The following is an 18168-nucleotide window of genomic DNA, read 5'->3' as shown; positions in this document are numbered from 1 at the left end:
TGCGGAACTAGAGGGTGACCTGGGGAGCGGGGTAACGGATGCCAAGTTGCATGTTCTACACCTCAAGCAGGCGGCCTATAGGGCCCTCGTCACGGAGGCGGCCAGGGGCCTCAGTAGAGAGCAACAGGGGCGATTGTATGATGTGGGTGATAAGGCTGGTAAATTGATTGCGTGGTTGGACAAGAGGGAGAGAGCGAGTCGTGTGGTTCCTTTGATCGAGGGGATGGATGGTGTGCGTGTCACCGAGCCGGAGGCCATTGTCTCCCGCTTCGCGGATTACTTCCGCGAGGTGTACTCCCCGGTTTCTCCCTGCTCGGAGGAAGATTCCCATGCCCTGCTTCGGGACATCGCGCTGCCCTCCCTTACGGTGGAGGACAGGGATTTGCTGGACGCTCCTCCCACCTCGGACGAAATTGCCCTGGCTATTCGCTCGGTCGCATCCGGCAAGGCCATGGGCCCCAATGGTATCCCCATCGAGCTTTACAAGCTGAGACCGGATGTACTGGCGCCCCACCTGCGCGCGATGTTCCTGGCGGCCCACTCGCAGGGTTCCCTCCCGCCGGACCAGCGTCTGGCCACAATCGTGGTGATCCACAAGGAGGGGAGACCCCGTGAGCGGGTCACATCCTATAGGCCTATCTCGCTCTTGAACGCGGAGCCCAAAATCCTCGCCAAGGTGTTGGCCAACCGGCTGGTCGGCGTGGTGGGCGATTTGGTCCACCAAGACCAATCAGGCTTTATACCCCATCGCAACACGGCTCTTAATCTGCGACGCTTGCACGGGGTGCTCGCGCGTGTCCCGTTTGTGCGGGAGCCGGCCATCTTGGCGTCCTTAGACGCCACCATGGCGTTTGACACGCTTGAATGGCCATACATCTGGGCGATGCTGGCGAAATTTGGATTTGGACCGGGATTCATTAGCTGGGTCAAATTGTTGTATTCGGGCCCATTGGCGCAGGTGGTGGTGAATGGGCGAGTCTCGGCCCCATTCGCGCTGGGGCGGGGCACGCGTCAGGGTTGCCCCTTGTCGCCGCTCCTGTTTGCACTGGCCTTGGAGCCCTTGGCGGAGTGGCTGCGGTGGCACCCCTCTATCCGTGGTCTCCGCTGGACCCCCGAGCATAAGGACCGCGTGTCCCTCTACGCCGATGATATCCTTTTGTATCTCGCCTCCCCGCGTAAATCGCTGATTGTCCTGGTTGATGTTTTGCGCTCCTTCGGTCGCAACTCAGGCCTTGTCATCAACTGGGCGAAATCCTGCGTATATGTGCTTTCCGGGGAGGCTCCGGCCCTACCACGGGACTGCCCGATCCAGATTGCCTCCCAGGGGTTCCGGTACCTGGGTATATATATTACTCTAGACCCGGAGGCCCGCTACGAGCGGAACTTGCTACCCCCCCTCCAGCGCTTGAAGGAGGACGTTGCGCGTTGGCGGCGTCTTCCGCTTTCGCCGCTTGGCCGAGCGGCCTTGTTTAAGATGATGTCCTTGCCGCGCTTTCTGTACGCGCTCCAGAACACTATGGACTTGGTTCCGGCGCGCTATTTCCGTGAGGTGGAGAGCCTGCAGCGGCGCCTGTTCTGGGACGGGAGGCCGCGTATTGCTCTGGCTAAATTGACGCTCCCGTGGTACGATGGGGGGGTTGCCCTCCCGGACATTAAACGGTATTACTGGGCCTCCCAGCTAGCTGCAATTAATCATGGCCTTTACGGGCCCGCCTTGAACCCGGCATTTGAAATGGACAAGATGCTCCTGCCCGGTGGCGATTACAATCGTGCGCTCTACTCTGGCGCGCCCGACTCCCGTCTGACGGGACCGACGCGTGTCATGGTGCGTGTTTGGCACGCGGCTAATGCAGCTATGGGGTGGAAGGACCGTTTGACCCGGGCGTCACCGCTATATGCGTCTGAGAGGTTGGGCTCCCTGTGGACATCGAAGGGCTTCGAGAAGTGGGACACGATCGGAATCAGCACAGTGGGAGATCTCTGGACGAGGGGGGGATTCAAAACTTTTGAGACGCTGCAGACGGAGTTTCAGCTGCAAGGCAGTGAGTACTTTCGGTACTTACAAGTCCGCCACGCGCTGGGCTCCGTCTTCCCGGATGTCGCGTCCATTCCGGAGTCTTCCCCCCTGGAGGACCGAGTGCTGGATGGCCATGTCCCAGACAGCACGATCTCCCTTATATATAAAAAACTGATCAACGACAGATCGTGCCTGCTGACTAGTCTCCGCGAGGCCTGGGTTGCCGACGGGTTGGAACTGGACGACGAGGACTGGATCTCCGCGGTGGCCTCTCCGAAGGAGGTGGCCATCCCGGCTCGCCTTCGCTTCGTCCAGCTTAAGATCCTCCACCGGGTTTACGTGACGGGGCCAAGGCTTATACGTATGGGCTTTGCTGGTGACGGATTGTGTAAGCGTGGCTGTGGTGCTTTGGCAACTTTCATACATATTCTGTGGGAGTGCCCAAAGGTGGAGCGATTCTGGCGTGGTGTGCATGAGGTCCTGCGTGTGGTTACGCGTGTCGCGCTGTTGCCTGAAGCGAGGAGATGCTTGCTGAATGTGTGGGAACCAAATGACTATTCGGTCCCGCAGAAGCGGTGGGTGACTCTGGGATACATGATAGTTAAGCGTGACATTGCTCAATTGTGGGGATCCCAGAGGCCCCCGGCGGTGTTGGCCTGGAAAGAACATATGGATTGGTGTATGTTTCGTGAAAAGGTGGTGTATGTTGCGAGGGGTAAGCCTGGGGCGTGGGTGAAAATCTGGGGCCCCTGGAACGCCTATCGCGGGGGTATTTGCGAGCCGCCACTGCTACCGGCTGCCTCACCAGCTCCGTCCCCCTGACTGACCCCCTCCCTCAGCCGTGGGCATGTGGTTCCCCAGTCCCTGATCTATTCCCATCCCCCTCTTCAGAGTTTGGCTGCTGGTTGGGATCCCCCACTTAAGGAGCACGTGCCGTCACTTTGGATGACGGGTTGCCTTGCGGGTGTGGTTTTTTGTGTTGTTCTGTTTTGATAAAAGGAAACCGTATTGTGGGCTTGGAGTTATGTGGCCTGCGCTATTGATATCTCCTGATTTACCAACCTGCACCGCCAAGAGACTCTTACTGTATGTATGTCATATGCTTCTGCCACTCTAGCGGCCGGCCGGATGGTTGTAGGCCCCTACTTGTAAATTTTTTTTTTTTAAATGCAATAAACGGTTTCAAAAAAAAAAAAAAAAAAAAGAATATGTTCTATGAACACGTAATAAAACACAGTGGTTAAAAGAAAGACCTCATATTAATAGGAACAATTGTAATGTGCATAATATTTAAGGGAAGGACGGCTGGGGAAAGTGTAGATTATACAACAGAACTCCAACCTGCATGGTTGAAGGAAGCAAAAGACATTGGGTATCAGGCTTTATCTTAATTCTGCTGGCCTAATTTTAGTTGTAGACAGATTTGTAGAGAGCGATGCTAATTGTAAGGAATTTACGGAAGTCTTAACCTGATCGTTTGACTCTCCTGAAAAATGTACAGCTTTAGAAATTAAACTAAAGGGTACTGTTTCCCTTTTACTGTGCAGACGCTGTTCCATACCATTGTTAATGGAATCTAACATCGCTGAAGAAGTATTGTACAAATGTGTGATTGAAGGTGGTGTTGATCCCGTAGAGTCCTTGTCCCACTTGTTCTTGCCAAGAAAACCGGTTCTAAGTATATGTGTTATGTGTAGGTTTGTAGGATCTCAATTCAGGTATTGTTTCTACTATCATCCTCTTCCCACATACATGAATTGCTCAGCATGGTCAGTAATGCTGCTTGATTCAGTATGGTAGATTTATCATCAGTCTATCACCAGGTTGAGCGTCACCTCGATTTTAGGCCACTCGTCTCTTTAATCACATACTTTGAAACATGACCTTTGGTATGGCTTTGGCAGCCTCAGGTTGGATCCCGAGGGATCCAAATCATGTAGTTTATTTTTTAGGTAATCGTTTGATTTATGGGAACAGTGTGTCCAAATATAATAAAGCTTTAAGACAAGTTCTGCAGAAATTGAGTGAAGCAGGTCTAACCTTGAAAAGAAACAAATTCCAAATAAAGGTTAGATCTGTAGCTTATGTAGGGTTCACACTGTTGAAGGGTGGAATAAAGAAAAAGATTGTCTAGTGGATACTGTGAAATAAAGTAGCAGAACCTAATGGGAAGTAGGATCACAAATCCTTCATAGGGCTCGCTGAATATAATTCTAAATTTGTAGTTTGCCATGACATTTTTTTTTTACGACTGAAGATGAGATTACGATTGCATATACATTAGAAGTGGGAAATAAACTATTTTAACTACTGACACCAAAAGGAAAGACCTAGGCACCACTCGATTTTAGATTGCAAAAAAATGCATTGTGTCATTTACTTCAGGATAATTTAGAGCATCTAAATGTTATTATTCCGTTGTGGAGCAGGAAGCTGCTGCCTTTTTTTGGGCCATTGGAACGTTTCACATTTTCCTATGGGGCACTCCATTCATTGGTTTATGTTTTAATCTCGAAGAGGTTTGAACATCTAGAATTTCCAGATAGTGGTTATTACTAAAGAAGGTACAATTCATTTGATATCGAAGAGTTTATTTGGACGTTGGAAAAATAGTGAGAATCTTGAATGGCAAGATAAGAGTTAAGAGATATAGATACAAGCCCCTGTTTCTCTCTGGGAAAGAATAGAAGTCCTACCCCTTGAAGGACCTCTGGGAAGCTGTTCAATCAACCAAGTGGGGGGTCAGGACTGTGAGAAGTTGGCCTGGTATATGATGTTCACTAGTTAAAGTGACCACCCTGTACCATGCCAAGCAACCCTTATGGTGTGGTTGTAAGTCAACCTTTTCGGACTAGCTGCCCTAGTGGTAGCGTAGGCTAAGCAGTCTTTGAGGCTAAACTCGTGAAGCGTGTTAAGCCAGCTGTTTTACCAAATGCAACCCCCTTTTATACCAATGAAAGGACACCACACAGATATATATTCAAAATATATATGTATTTATTTCTCAAAGTAACCCCTAGTCTCTTTATGAGCACAGGAGCACAAATCGTCAAACAAGATTACAGTAGAATACACAGAAGTTGCACTTTATATGGATAGGCCCTGGTGGCCGCTCAAACCATATACTAAAATAGTGGTATAAGTACCACGAACAGAAAGGGGAAAAGGCCTAGGGCCTCTAGAATCGCTGGGCCTACAAGGAGCTAACTTCAGTTAGTGACCAGGAGGTCCACGGGGTGCGTGTGCAGAGCAAATAGTCACACACGTGCTCCCATAGGTTTTCAATGGGTGCGTAAAAGTTACAAAGTTACTGCAAAAAGGATCTTCCGAATGGACTATGAACTCAAGATTGGAAACACAGACACTAGAGATGTTACTCTACACTTGGGCACCGGAGTGCCAGCTTTACCTCACCCACAGGAAGCGGGTGCATAGGTGTCGAAGTGCGTTGGGTTTCTTCTATCGGGTCAATGGAGCCTGTGGACAAAGATGCTGCAGGCGGTCGGTCCGGGAGGGATGCGGTGGATCCAAGGGTGGATCGGAGTTGTAGAAGAAATGTAAGCAGAGGGGACAGTGTTCACAGTCACTAGCCAGTGACCAGCGTGGCACTAGGTGGGTACCAGGCGATGTCGGGTGCAAACAGGAAGAAAGGTGTAGCTTGTCTCTGCAGCCACGTGGTCCCTGAAGGTCGACGACGTCCAGGAGTCGGTTCACGAGCTGTCCCACGCAGGCTCTCGCTGTCGGCGACTTGGTCGAAGCAAACAAGCCTTGGCAAAAGCAATTGTTGTGGAAAACGAAATAAGCTGATGGTTCTGACCAGCAAGGTCAGAGGGACTGCTCCTTGGGAGGGGAGCAAGGGCCAGTCTGGAGCAACCAGACCAGCGGTGTATTTCTTGAAGTTCGTCGCCAAGATGGCCACTAGCCAGCGGCCAGCAACCGGTTAGGCGCGTCGAGTGGCAAAATGCAGAAGGGCCCCACGCAGATCGTGGAGATGCTGGAGGGCTCACCTTTGGTGCAGATGCTGCTCGAGGGTTGGGCTTCTCAGATCCCAAAGCACAACTTGGAGGGAGCCTCGGTTGTTGCACTTGCAGCTTGTCGTGGTTGTTTCAAGATGGCTGGCTCCACGTGTCTCGGTGCCTCCACGGGTCTCCTCTTTTTAGGGACTGTGGATCGGGCGGTGAGAGGTCTGGAGGTCCAGGTCTTGTCAGTCTCTGGGCTCGGGCTCCGGCGGAAGGCGGCGGCAAAGCAGACGTTGATTCGCTGGATGGTGCTTGCGTTAGCAAGGTGGTCACTCCCTGACCACAGGGGAGATTTCCTTCAGTCTTCTGTGCAGCAGAATGTCGAAGTTCCCGTCTTCTTCTTAGTTTCAAGTTGATTCCAGGATGTCTGAAGTCTTAGGACACAGCTCCTACCTTTAAGCGGATTCTAGGGGCCGGACTACCTGCTAGGTCCCTCCCTATGGGTGGGACCAGGAAGGGGGGTGGTTACACCCCCAATCCTTTGTCCAGCTCGCCCCAGGCCCGGGACTGGTGTGCCCCAGGACCGGATTGAACTGGCATATGCCCCGAGGCTCCTTGTGAGCCACAGGCATGTCTGGTTTCTTTCAAGCCCTACCTGACCAATACACAAAATCCTGTCTGGGGTGGTGCACGCACCTCCCCTGGCAGGAAACCCTTTGTCCACACCTCCCAAGCTGGAAGGACTCCCAGCAGCAGGAGGGCAGACTTGTGTCTGTGGTGGCAGCATCCATTTTGTGGAGCTGAGGCTATGTCTGATTTTACCCGGGTTTCAGGTACTGTACATGTCGTGTCCCTCTAGAAGGGTGGAATGCTAACCCCGTCGCCAGAATTGGCGAGGGGTTAGTATTCCAATTCGTATGACACCTTACTCGACATGTTTTGATAAAGCCAAACCAAAGATAGCATTTAACCGCGAGGTTCATAATGCACTTAAGAGTATATGGTATGACGATATCTGGAAACAGTAGAAGGAAGTTGTTCTGACCACTGCAGACAGGCTCAGCTCATGCCAGAGCACCATCTCACATGGAACCAAGCACTCTGCCTTAAGGATTGTTAAGGCCTGCCATAGGAGTGACTTATAGGTTACCAGGTGTCCCATTTAAGGTTAGGCATAGGTATACTACACCTAAGTAAGAGGTGGTTACACCAACTTACCCCAGCTGAGTGATCAGCCAGTTGTGTCAAATTTGTTAGGCCAGGCCAGGGGTGGCACAATACATGCTTCAGCCCCTGGTAGGCCTTAGATACACCAATGCCCTGGGTACCTAGTGTACACTGGTACAGGGGCTCACAGGGTGATCCACTTCCAATTGGTTATGCACCTAGGGTGCATAGTGTGAATTTAGTAGAGAGAACAGCAGGCTGGGGGTCTGATTGGCAGGCCCACAGCGTCAATATGCCAAAAACCAGTGAAGCAAAAAGCAAAAATTTGGGGTGACCATAGGATAGCAGACCCTACTCTCCTACAAGGACACATTAAATGGTGCCAGGGTAAGACTCCGTGTTTGATCAAAAAGTCAGAAACCCTTGTCAGTTCCGCCAGCTGTGGCCAATTAAATGTGGTACGTAATTCAATTTATATGCCATGGAAGTTATAGATTAACCTTTGGAAGAAATTAGCACTGGATATTGAGAGAGCTTTTGGCATAAAAGCAAAATACATCTATGCTTTAGTAGGCCTTCATACCAAGTGGGTAGTATTGAGAGTGGTCACTCGGGCTACAGGTCGTGTTTTTGCAGCCTTGGTACTTTCAGGTCTGGAACCACAAGCCCGCTCGTAATTGCCTGGAGTGGTATTCCCTCTGGAGATACCGGTCTGGGCGGTTTATGATAGGGACCTTGATTTCTTGTGGTCTCGTTCATTCAGGAAGTGTCGCATGTGTTTATTTACCGAGTATCCCAAACAGTAACGCTGCACATAGCATACATCAGAAGGTATACAGCACTGCCCTTTTTGCGTGGGCTTCCTTAATAATAAGGTTTTTGCTGGTGCTCTTTGGCTGGGGTTGGGTGTTGTCAGTCAACAACCAACCCTGTAAATAAGCACAGATTTTTATCAAAAGTGATTAATTGGCAAGCACTCCATAAGCAGGTGTTCCCATTAATTTCCTCTAAAAGCGATACTGAAATGATCTGGTGATAACACTACATTTTGGCACAAAGGAGTAATGTTTCCAACTTTTAACACTAGCTATATTTATTGTTCTTGTTCTATTTTATTTGCTTTATCTCTGCGTGCTCTCTATGTGGCATGCGTGCTTGCTTTTTGCTTCTGTCCCACTGTTTACTTCCTCTTGTCACTTGTTTCCTGGTCCTTGTTTGGCTTCTCTTGACCTCTCATGCTCTACTTGTCTCTTCCTCTGCATCCTATGGGCAGATTCCGAAGTGAAAAAAATCGAGCTGGAAGCAAAGGAGCTGAAGAAGGTGATGGACTTGAGCATCGTGCGGCTGAGGTTCACCGCCTACCTCCCCGACAGCAACGGGTCCTTCTCCCTGCCCTTGAAGCCCGTCATTTCTGATCCTATCCACGACAGCAGTAAGATCAAGTGTTTTGTTTATTCCTCCACCTGAAACCCCCAAGCACACCAAGCTCTCTCCAAGGAGTTGTGCCATCAAATTCTGATTTGAGTGAAATGAGAAGTGAATGGCTGCCCAGATTGGTCTCTGTCAAAAACCGTGCGGTGTGATGAAGCTGAACTGCATACCGCTTCCGCTTCAGTACAGCGGGCGCCCTTGGGAAAATAGCAGGCTCTGTGCTGGATAGAAGAGCCTGTGGCAAGTCAGTCTATGTTAGCATTGATTATTTGTACACAATGGTTGGATACTTGACCATCTAATGTTTCTGTCGCTTTAGGCATCCACAGGTAGTTTTGAGCATCATCCCAAAGACTTTAATCATGTCTTTTATGGTACCCTGATATGTATTTCATTTAAATATCTTAATTGGTAGTTTTTGATTTTTAGCCTAAGATCCACAATCTAAAACACTAAAATTCCCCAGTTGTGATTAACAAAACAGCAAGATCCCCCCCCCCCCCCCCTCTACTTGTTACTCACATCTGGCAACACCACAGCCATGGTTAAACTTTGAGAAAGAACGTTTTAGTTTCTTAACAGTGGCTTCAGTCCCACTCAGCCAGCAGATGTCCTACAAGATATATGTATTTTTTATATATATATATATATATATATATATATATATATATATATATATATATATATATATATATATATATATATATATATATATATATATTATTCAAAATAGAATGTTGAGGTTTTCCTATGGAAACGTGGTCCTAACTATAACTACCTACTGGCGACCGCCAGTAGGTAATATATATATATATATATATATATATATATATTCACTGAAAAAACCATAGGTTTCACACATGTTATAGTTAGCTGGACATTTTATTGATAAAAAACCAATGAAATTCCCCCGTTATAGTTACTGTAGGCAACTATAACTCACGCGACCGCAATCCTCTGCTGATGCTAATACTGTATTTAGACACTTATTTGCCCATGTCTTCTTCCATTAAATTTTAGCTATACATATATTACAAATATTTTTTTTTCATAAAGACACATATGTCATCAGCAGAGGATTACGGTCGCGTGAGTTATAGTTGCCTACAGTAACTATAACGGGGGAATTTCATTGGTTTTTTATCAGTAAAATGTCCAGCTAACTATAACATGTGTGAAACCTATGGTTTTTTCAGTGAATTTGTACGGTTTTTTAAATGCTAAGTTACTTTACGCCATTTGTGGCGTGCGCGCCCACTTAACGCATTTCGTTCCATGCGCGCCCGGTGCGCTTCGCGCACCGTGCGCGCACAGTGAGCACGCGGTGCGCTTCGCGCACCGCGTGCCCACATTACGCTAGATGGGCCATGAACGCACGATGCGCTTCGCGCACCGTGCGCACATGGAGGACATATGAAGAGCAAAGTCTTAAATCTGCTTTTCATTTTTTTTTTTTTATTTTTTTTACCGTACGCTTACCGTAAGCTTACGGTACGCGTACCCCGTGATTTTTTTTAAAATCAATAAATGTTTTTTTTGTACTTTTCTGTCCTTCTTTGACCCCCTTACAAATGTTAGGGGGTCTGTAACTCTCCTCATTGCCCCCTTTCCTTGTTTTCTCTGTTTTTTTTCTGAGTGAAACACACAAAATGGCGGCCGCCGCTTCCTGGTTTCGGCCGATTCGAATGTTTACTAAGATCTATGGGCCAATCAGAATCTCCTTCGCGCACGCCATGTTTCTTCCGTACGCTTACCGTAAGCTTGCCGTACGCGTACCCCGTGATTTTTTTTAAAAATCAATAAATGTTTGTTTTGTACTTTACAGTCCTTCTTTGACCCCCTCACAAATGTAAGGGGGTCTGTAACTCTCCTCATTGCCCCCTTTTCTTGTTTTCACTCTTTTTTTTTCAGAGTGAAACACAGAAAATGGCGGCCGCCGCTTCCTGGTTTCGGCCGATTCGAATGTTTACTAAGATCTAAGAGCCAATCAGAATCGCGCTCGCGCACGCCACCGTACGCTTACCGTAAGCGTACGGTAAGCGTACCGTAAGCGGGCTCAGATATATATATTGATTTAAAGGCTATTTTCTCAGAATCTACTGAACAGATTTACACCAAACCTACAAAAGGCACTTCCTTGACCTAGGGACTACCTCTCTGCCAAATTTTGAGTAATTCTGTTCAGCCGTTCGGGCTGTAGCTCGTTCTAAAGGTCCTATGGAAAAATGCATGGGAAAAACGCGTTTTGGGACCCCCCTTTTATCTCAGCCCCCGCTTGACGGATCCCCCCGAGACTTTCAGGGTAGGAGCGGAGCGTAGCGCCCCACCTATTTTGAGAAATTCGCGAGGATTCGTCGACCGGCGCCAAAGTTATTCAAAATAGAATGTTGAGGTTTTCCTATGGAAACGTCGTCCTAACTATAACTACCTACTGGCGACCGCCAGTAGGTAATATATATATATATATATATATATATATATATATATATATATATATATATATATATATATATATATATATAAATAATATATCTTTATTGGCAAGTACAGGAAAGACTTGGATAATAGTGTCAAATAATATGTTTTCTTCAGAGATTACATGGGAACAAGTGGCGCCTTTGGAACTGACAGCAAACAGTTCATAGACTTCATCTAAGCTGCAAAAACTGCAGGACGTGTAAGGATCAAATTTGGTGTGCACATATTTTCTCTTTCAAATTGGTGTAAGTTTGTGTTACACTTTTTAAGTAGTTTTTAATTGAAATCTCAAATATTTGGGTGGAAATATGCCCATCCACAGACCTGGTTATTCTGCGCTGGACCGTCTGCTTCACCTACCCTTCTCCGCTGTCCATGGACCCCCAGCAGGTCCTGCATCTCGTTGTGGAATTGTTTTTTCTGCGGTGGAGCAACTCATACATAGAGCCTTTCTGGGATTAACGAAGTACCTTTAATGTGGCCTAGGGTGGTCTGCGGACAAGCGCACTTGCACCAATATATACTGTGCAGTGTCGTGTCTTGTCCTGCTTTAGTCCATTGTCGTACATGATGTTACATGCTGCTGCAGGAAAAACAGTTTTTGGACTGCTTGTAACTTTCAACCCATATGACTGTTTCCGAAAGTAAATGTTCCTTCTTGTAATTAATTTTGGTACATTTTCTGCATATTTGGTCTGGACAGAAGGCAAGGTTGAAAACTATTGAGACTATTTGGAAGTGCAGGGCGCTGTAACAAACGTGAGTTGTAGGCGCTTATTTTGTAAAACAAAATACAGCTGTGTACAGCACATTAAAAAAATCAGATGATGACTTTACACACTGCCCCTCCCTCCTTTTATATAGCCGCAGGACTGGCAGCCTGAGAGGCATTCTGTTGATTTTCGTCGTGTTTCTCTGTATTAGCACGTGCTGTGAAGGGGTCCACTTTTAGGTTGACGTAGGTGAGAGCCGCAGGTTCACTGTCTGCTTCTCTTGCAGAATAGGGGCAGAGCCATGTTGGTCTCACTTTAGAAGCAGGTTGTGTTGAGTCGAGTTAGGGACGGGGTTTGCTTTGAGGCAGCGGCCTAGTGCTTTAAATGGGCAGGTACTATCCGGTACACTTTTCATTTGAAAGGGGAGCGTGCCTGCACATCTCAGCCCTCAGCAATACATTTAATGAAAGTACCGCCACATCCGAAGTACAAACAGGCTCTCTAAATAACGACTACTCACACGTGTATATTTCCAGTTAAAGCACCGAGTCAGGCACATAACGCAGTGGACGGCGTCAAGGGCAGTCTCTGGAAAGTGATGCGCTGAGCTGCGGCATTGGAGGGGCCCGAATCGTGTTAATGGTGAGGTGAAGTGGTGTTGGGACAGTGAATAAATGAAGCCGGGGACAGTGCCGCGTTGAATTTACACGCAGTAGCTTAGCAAGGGAGAGAGAAAGCAGAAAAATGGGACAGCAGCTATTTCCAGCTGCGTAGTAACGGACGCCTATAATTGTGGTGCCGTTGGGGTGGCTCATGGGTTCATAAACATGCCATTTTCAAGCCGAGCACGTTTCGGAAAGACACAGATGCGGTATGAGTTGGCACTGACTAACAGGGCCGGCCGAACTAGTAGGGAGTGGAAAGAAGCCAAACGATCACGCTTTAGAAGAAAAACGGTTTCGTAATGAATGGGTACTGGGTAGAGCGGAACCTGCCTTGTGCTGCTTCGCTGTGCCTCGAAAATTCGAAGGAAGCCTTACGTGAAAGTACAATATTTCTGGGCTTTCCTCGGGTTTAGAATTATTAATGTGGAGCGCAGAGGGTGTCTGACTTTCATAGTTGAAACCATAGCGACACCTAGTGGTGTGCTTGGGTATGAGAGCCGGTAAAGACCAGAGGACTAGTGGTTGTAGGAAAGAACTGGGCAAGTTGGTGATGAAAAATGTTCTAGCCTTTCCTTTCTAGACAGGCCCTAGGCCGTCTATATGTTAATACCTTTGCCTATTTAGGTCCTAGATTTTGGAACGCTCTTCCTGTGACCCTAAAGACAGAAACCAATCTTTTTTGTTTCCGCAAGGGACTTAAAACTTGGCTCTTCCAGCAGTAATTTGTAGCCCAGTAAAATCAGCTTGACATTTCTCTTCTTCTCCAGTCTGTCCCTAAGCGCCGGGAAACCCACTGCGGGTAGCTGTGCGCTCTAGAAGTTTAAATAAATAAATAAATAATAAATAAATACCAATAATTCACCCCACCTTAACAGGTTTGGATGGCCCCCTGAAGCCTCTTTCGATTTTCAAGGTAGAGCTTTTTAAAATATTGTTTTGATTTGAAAACCGCTATTTTGAGTGCTGATTTGATCCGCTGCTAAATGCCTGCCCTTCTCACGCATACAGAATCACCGGGCGCATCAAACCTTAAGATCTCACGAATGGACAAGACCGCCGGCTCGGTGAAAGGAGGAGACGAGGTGTACCTGCTGTGTGACAAGGTGCAAAAAGGTGAGAATGTAGCCTGCCCTCTTTCGATTCCACCTTGCAGTCAGAATGCCGGAAAGCTTGCCACTGACAGACCGATTCATTGAGTTGTCCATTTTTCCTACCGTTGTCCAACACATTGCCAAAATTCAATGACGCTGGTTGTGGGGTTTTTAGAACCCTTAACTACTGCGGCTTGTGTCTCGTGCCTGAGGACATACTTTTTTCAGCCTTTGTGCCACTGATACGGATATGGATGGACAGGAACGTGTAATATGTGGCCTGGGCTTGGTTTTATCCTTTGATGATACCCTGGGAGGAATTTAAACCAAATCAGACACTTTGGGTTTCCATAGCAGCGAGAGCCCATCACTGAAGCGGTTTTGTTCTTTCAGATGACATCGAAGTCCGCTTCTATGAAGACGATGACAACGGCTGGCAGGCGTATGGCGACTTCTCGCCAACGGATGTTCACAAGCAAGTATGTATCTCAGTGTGAGAATACCATGCGCTTTTCACTACCGAACCTCTCCAGTTCAGCTCTCCGCTTCTCCTGTACTGCCTTTTCCTGTCTAGGCTGTACCTCAGTGTTTCCATTCAACCCTTCACCGTTTGCTTTTCAGTTAATTCTAGGACGCTGGACTGCATTGTAGAAGAGCCAGCTAGCGCCTTGTGTGAGTGATGCATGTAATTCTATAACATAGTGCTACAATCCATGCTTCCCTTTCTGAGGATCTGCACCCTCTGTGGGCAACCTATTGTCGCCAAAGCGGTATCGCTGCTTCCAAGGCAGTCCTGTAATGTTTGGTATATCTGCCTGATTTTGCCCAGATTCGAAGGCAGCATTGCCAGCTTTCCCAGTGGCACCTTCAAGATAAATAATGGATGTAAGTTCAGCTGGCTTTACAGTACAGTCTCCAATAATTAAGAATTGTTGATTTAAGCATTTCCATCGCATGGTATTTTGTCTTCGGGTGAATAACAGGGAATGTTGTGGCCTGAACCCCTTGCTCGCTGTATCTTGGTGCGTATCTGCATTGATGAGCCTGAAAAACCAGCAGCACTTCTTGGGCTAGTTAACTCCTGGCCTCTCAGCTCTGGCCAGACAGCTTCCTATGGTTCAAAGTTAGACTTACTGGCGTAGAGCATTATTCCCTTTTTAAATGACCCAGGAGATCTGAAATAGTATTGGAAAATATGCTGCATGGACATGGACAGCAAAAGACACTCAGATGATGAACAGAATGCGGAACAAATCAAACATTCACTCCAGTCAAGAGATCTGGGTTAAATCCATCTTGTTTTTGCTCACCATGCCACGCCAGTTTAGACACAGCCATAATCAAATCAGTCTTGACCCTGCTCCTCATGGGAACAGGCCAGCCCAAACTGCCAAGCCAGGTCCTCCCTGGACCAGAAAAAAGCATCCTGGGACCGGTTTCGGGGTATCACCACTCATCAGCCAGGCTAGCTTGAATCCAGTGGCACAGTGTGCCTGGCACCCACGTCTGGGCATACCCAGCACACTTAGATGCACTTAAGAACGATGGATTTAACTCAGATCTCTTGACTGGAAGTGAATTTTTGATTTGTTCCGCATTCTGTCCATCATTTGTGTGTCTTTTGCTTCCTCGCCCTAAGTGCACCGGGTATGCCCAGAAGTGGGTCCTGGACTCCCCTGGACACATATGGTCACCTGCTGTGGGAGGGAACCACTGCTATTGCATGTTGCCATGTCAGGAAATAAGGAAAGATAGATGCCTCGTGAGAATTTGGCTGCCTCATGTCAAAGACAACATATACACTGCTCGCTTTTCTACTTTTTTTTGTATTTTATATTTGCCATGTCGTCACAGGTGTTTTTGTATTGATGAATAGCCTCAGTGATATGTGAGAAGCCTTCCTACTGGGTTTTAGCAGCCCCAAAAGAGGAACGGTGTGTACTTGTTATGCTGAAAGTGCTCTAATTAGCACACACAGTCTTTAAGGGGTGCCTATCTACCCGTATACTTTAGCATGGCTCCTCCTAATACATATAATTGGAGCTCTATGGTTTCTTAGGCACTCAACACTTGCAAACCTACGGGACTGTGATTTCCTATCACCTCTTCTGTTCCATGACTAGGACCTATTATAAATCCTTCCTGAATAAATTGGGGGATCCTATAATTCAAAAGGGCCAAAGATAACTTGTCTGGTTGTCCTGGCTGGGAGACCACGCTCTCCACTGAGTCCTGATTTTTGTTATACCTCCAGCATAGTTTAATGAATCACAAGGACATTCCCTGTCACACATCTTTAATATGCATTGAGGCATTACTGTTGAAATATGAAATTTCCCTATACACATATTCATGCCAAAAATTTATAAAAATATAGTGAGTAAGCAGTAAGCCAAAGACTGTGCGTGGATATAAGCCTAAGGCTTAATATGTGTGCAGAGGAAGATCAGCAATTCAGGTTTGTGCAGAGGGTTGTCCTGGCTCAGCCGTGCAGGGTAGAGGCTTGTTATTCCCCTTTTCAGGCTTCCATCTTCTGCTCGGCAGGGTGAGTTGCTTAGGGATGCCATTTCCGCTCATTATTTCTTCAGCTCATTTACCACAGTCAGCAACTGGTTGGTGATTCTTCAATATAATGCGAAGTATTAGTTGATATTATATACTTTTCACCACTGCTCTGCCAGCACATTTCATTAGTCAAATGCTTTGGTCCTATCATCTGTTTCTGCTCTAGACGTTTCAGTGTGTTCAATAACTGTGGTCAAGTTGCGTTCTGGTCCTGATAAATAAATTAGTGCTCTGCTTAAGTATAACGCTTACTCCATTATTACCGTTGAGTGTACGGGCAAGTGTAATCTACACTCCATTCTTGCAAGTCCGCTACAATGGCCATACAATAATCTAAAATCCATTTCAACAGAAACAAGGGTGACCCTTCACCGTCTGATTCTCCCATCGAGGCCAAAGCAGACATTAATAGTACAATGGATATGATTCTCAGAAAATTAGCGGACGTTCATGATCTTTCTAAATCCACCAAACAGAATACAGATGCAATGCCGTTAGAGCTAACAGCTATCCGAGCAGACATGGGTACAGTTAACTCGAAAATTGCGTACGCAGAACAAAGAATTAGCAGCGTGGAGGATGTTTCATTCAAGACCTTCAAGGGTTGGCCTAACGGCTAGGGCGCTCGACCTCGGACTTGGGGAACTGGGTTCGAGTCTCGGTAATGACGCTGAACATCCGGTGATTCTGGTCAAAACACTTAATCTCCCTGTGCCTAACAAAGAATGAATGTGTGTTCTCATGTAACGTAACTGGTGCTATGTAAAGCGCTCTGATACCTGATTGGATTCGGGTCAAGTTCGCGCTATATAAAACTCTGCAAAAAAAATCACTGGGCATTCTTAACCAGACCATTGTGCTGTGGAATGTCGCAGCACGAGACACTTAAAAGTGGAGCGAACTATGTCAATAATTGATTATGGTTTTGATGGTGTTAAAATAGGCTAACTGGATTACAGTTGTGATGATGACTTTCACTCTGCGTACTGTTCAGAGCGATTGTGAACATCTTGTTTTCCATTCAGCTGTCTTCTCGACCACCGTGTCTCCAGGTGCGTAACATGTTGCTCACCTTCCTTTCAGTATGCCATTGTTTTCCGAACACCCCCATATCACAAAATGAAGATTGATCGCCCCGTTACAGTGTTCCTGCAGCTGAAACGGAAGAGAGGAGGCGACGTGAGTGATGCCAAACAGTTTACGTACTACCCACTGGAGCAAGGTATGACAAATCCTAAGCCATGCAAGGTTTTACGTTCCATGGACCTAACTTACTGGAAAGCTCTTGAGATGTTGTTCAATTTGATCCAGTGTTGTATTGTTCATGCAGATAAAGAAGAGGTTGAGAGGAAGAAGAAGAAGACTTTACCATCATTTCACCATCACTACGGTGGCGGGTCTCCAATGGGTGGTGCAGGTGGAGGTGGAGGTGGTCCTGGATTTGGAATGGGTGGAGGTAAGGATAGAAAAAAGCTCTGCGCCATAGAGCATGTCAAGTTAAATGTGCACCCCTTGACAATGAAGACACTGCAGTTCTCCCTCTTTTGAATTTCTGCACTTCCTTGTTTGTAGCATGCAAACTGGACAGTGTGTGCAAGTCCCTAAGATAGGGATTGCAATGGCCACTCTATTTTATTTACTTTGATAACATTTTTTTTATTTTTTTTAGCACTTTTCAAATCTCCCTGCACTAACCTCAAAGCATAAGCTTGCTCTTTTGACTTGCGTTGTCTTCCTAATCATTATATTCTAGCCAACCTTCTGTTCTATAAAACTAGGCTTTTGCCTGTCTCTGACCAGTATCACTGACCTAGAAGATTTCTACAGTGTTCATGAGAAGGAGAAGCAGGATAAAATAATTTGCTCCATGGAGAGTTTTTCTTGACCAAACATATCTGTAGTTTAAATATATAACGAGCTCCATGTCTATCCAGTCTCCAGATGTGTTCCTGCATGGTGGGAGAGGCACAAAGTCAAATGGTTGTTATGCTGCATTAAGCTATAAATCTTTTGAGTACCACTAGTTGTCTCCAACTGGTGCTCTGTTGCTTACACTTGCTGTCTCGGAGGGCTGACTTTAAT

At 46.9% G+C, this 18168-nt stretch overlaps 1 protein-coding gene across 3 annotated transcripts in view; it reads left to right on the top strand.

Moving 5' to 3' along the window:
• The window catches only part of NFKB2 (nuclear factor kappa B subunit 2), a 214473-nt gene that overhangs the window by 121804 nt on the left and 74501 nt on the right, over nt 1-18168 (top strand). For all 3 annotated transcript variants that reach the window (XM_085603918.1, XM_085603919.1, XM_085603920.1), the window contains 5 exons: nt 8417-8575; nt 13439-13543; nt 13915-14000; nt 17170-17308; nt 17417-17542. In XM_085603918.1, the coding sequence (XP_085460044.1) occupies nt 8417-8575; nt 13439-13543; nt 13915-14000; nt 17170-17308; nt 17417-17542 (615 nt within the window). The remainder of the gene's footprint in view (nt 1-8416; nt 8576-13438; nt 13544-13914; nt 14001-17169; nt 17309-17416; nt 17543-18168) is intronic.

Source organism: Triturus cristatus, chromosome 1_2 (assembly GCF_964204655.1).
Source record: "Triturus cristatus chromosome 1_2, aTriCri1.1, whole genome shotgun sequence".
Taxonomy (NCBI): domain Eukaryota; kingdom Metazoa; phylum Chordata; class Amphibia; order Caudata; family Salamandridae; genus Triturus; species Triturus cristatus.
Note: the sequence above shows the minus strand (reverse complement) of the source record. Positions and strands in the feature narration are given on the sequence as shown.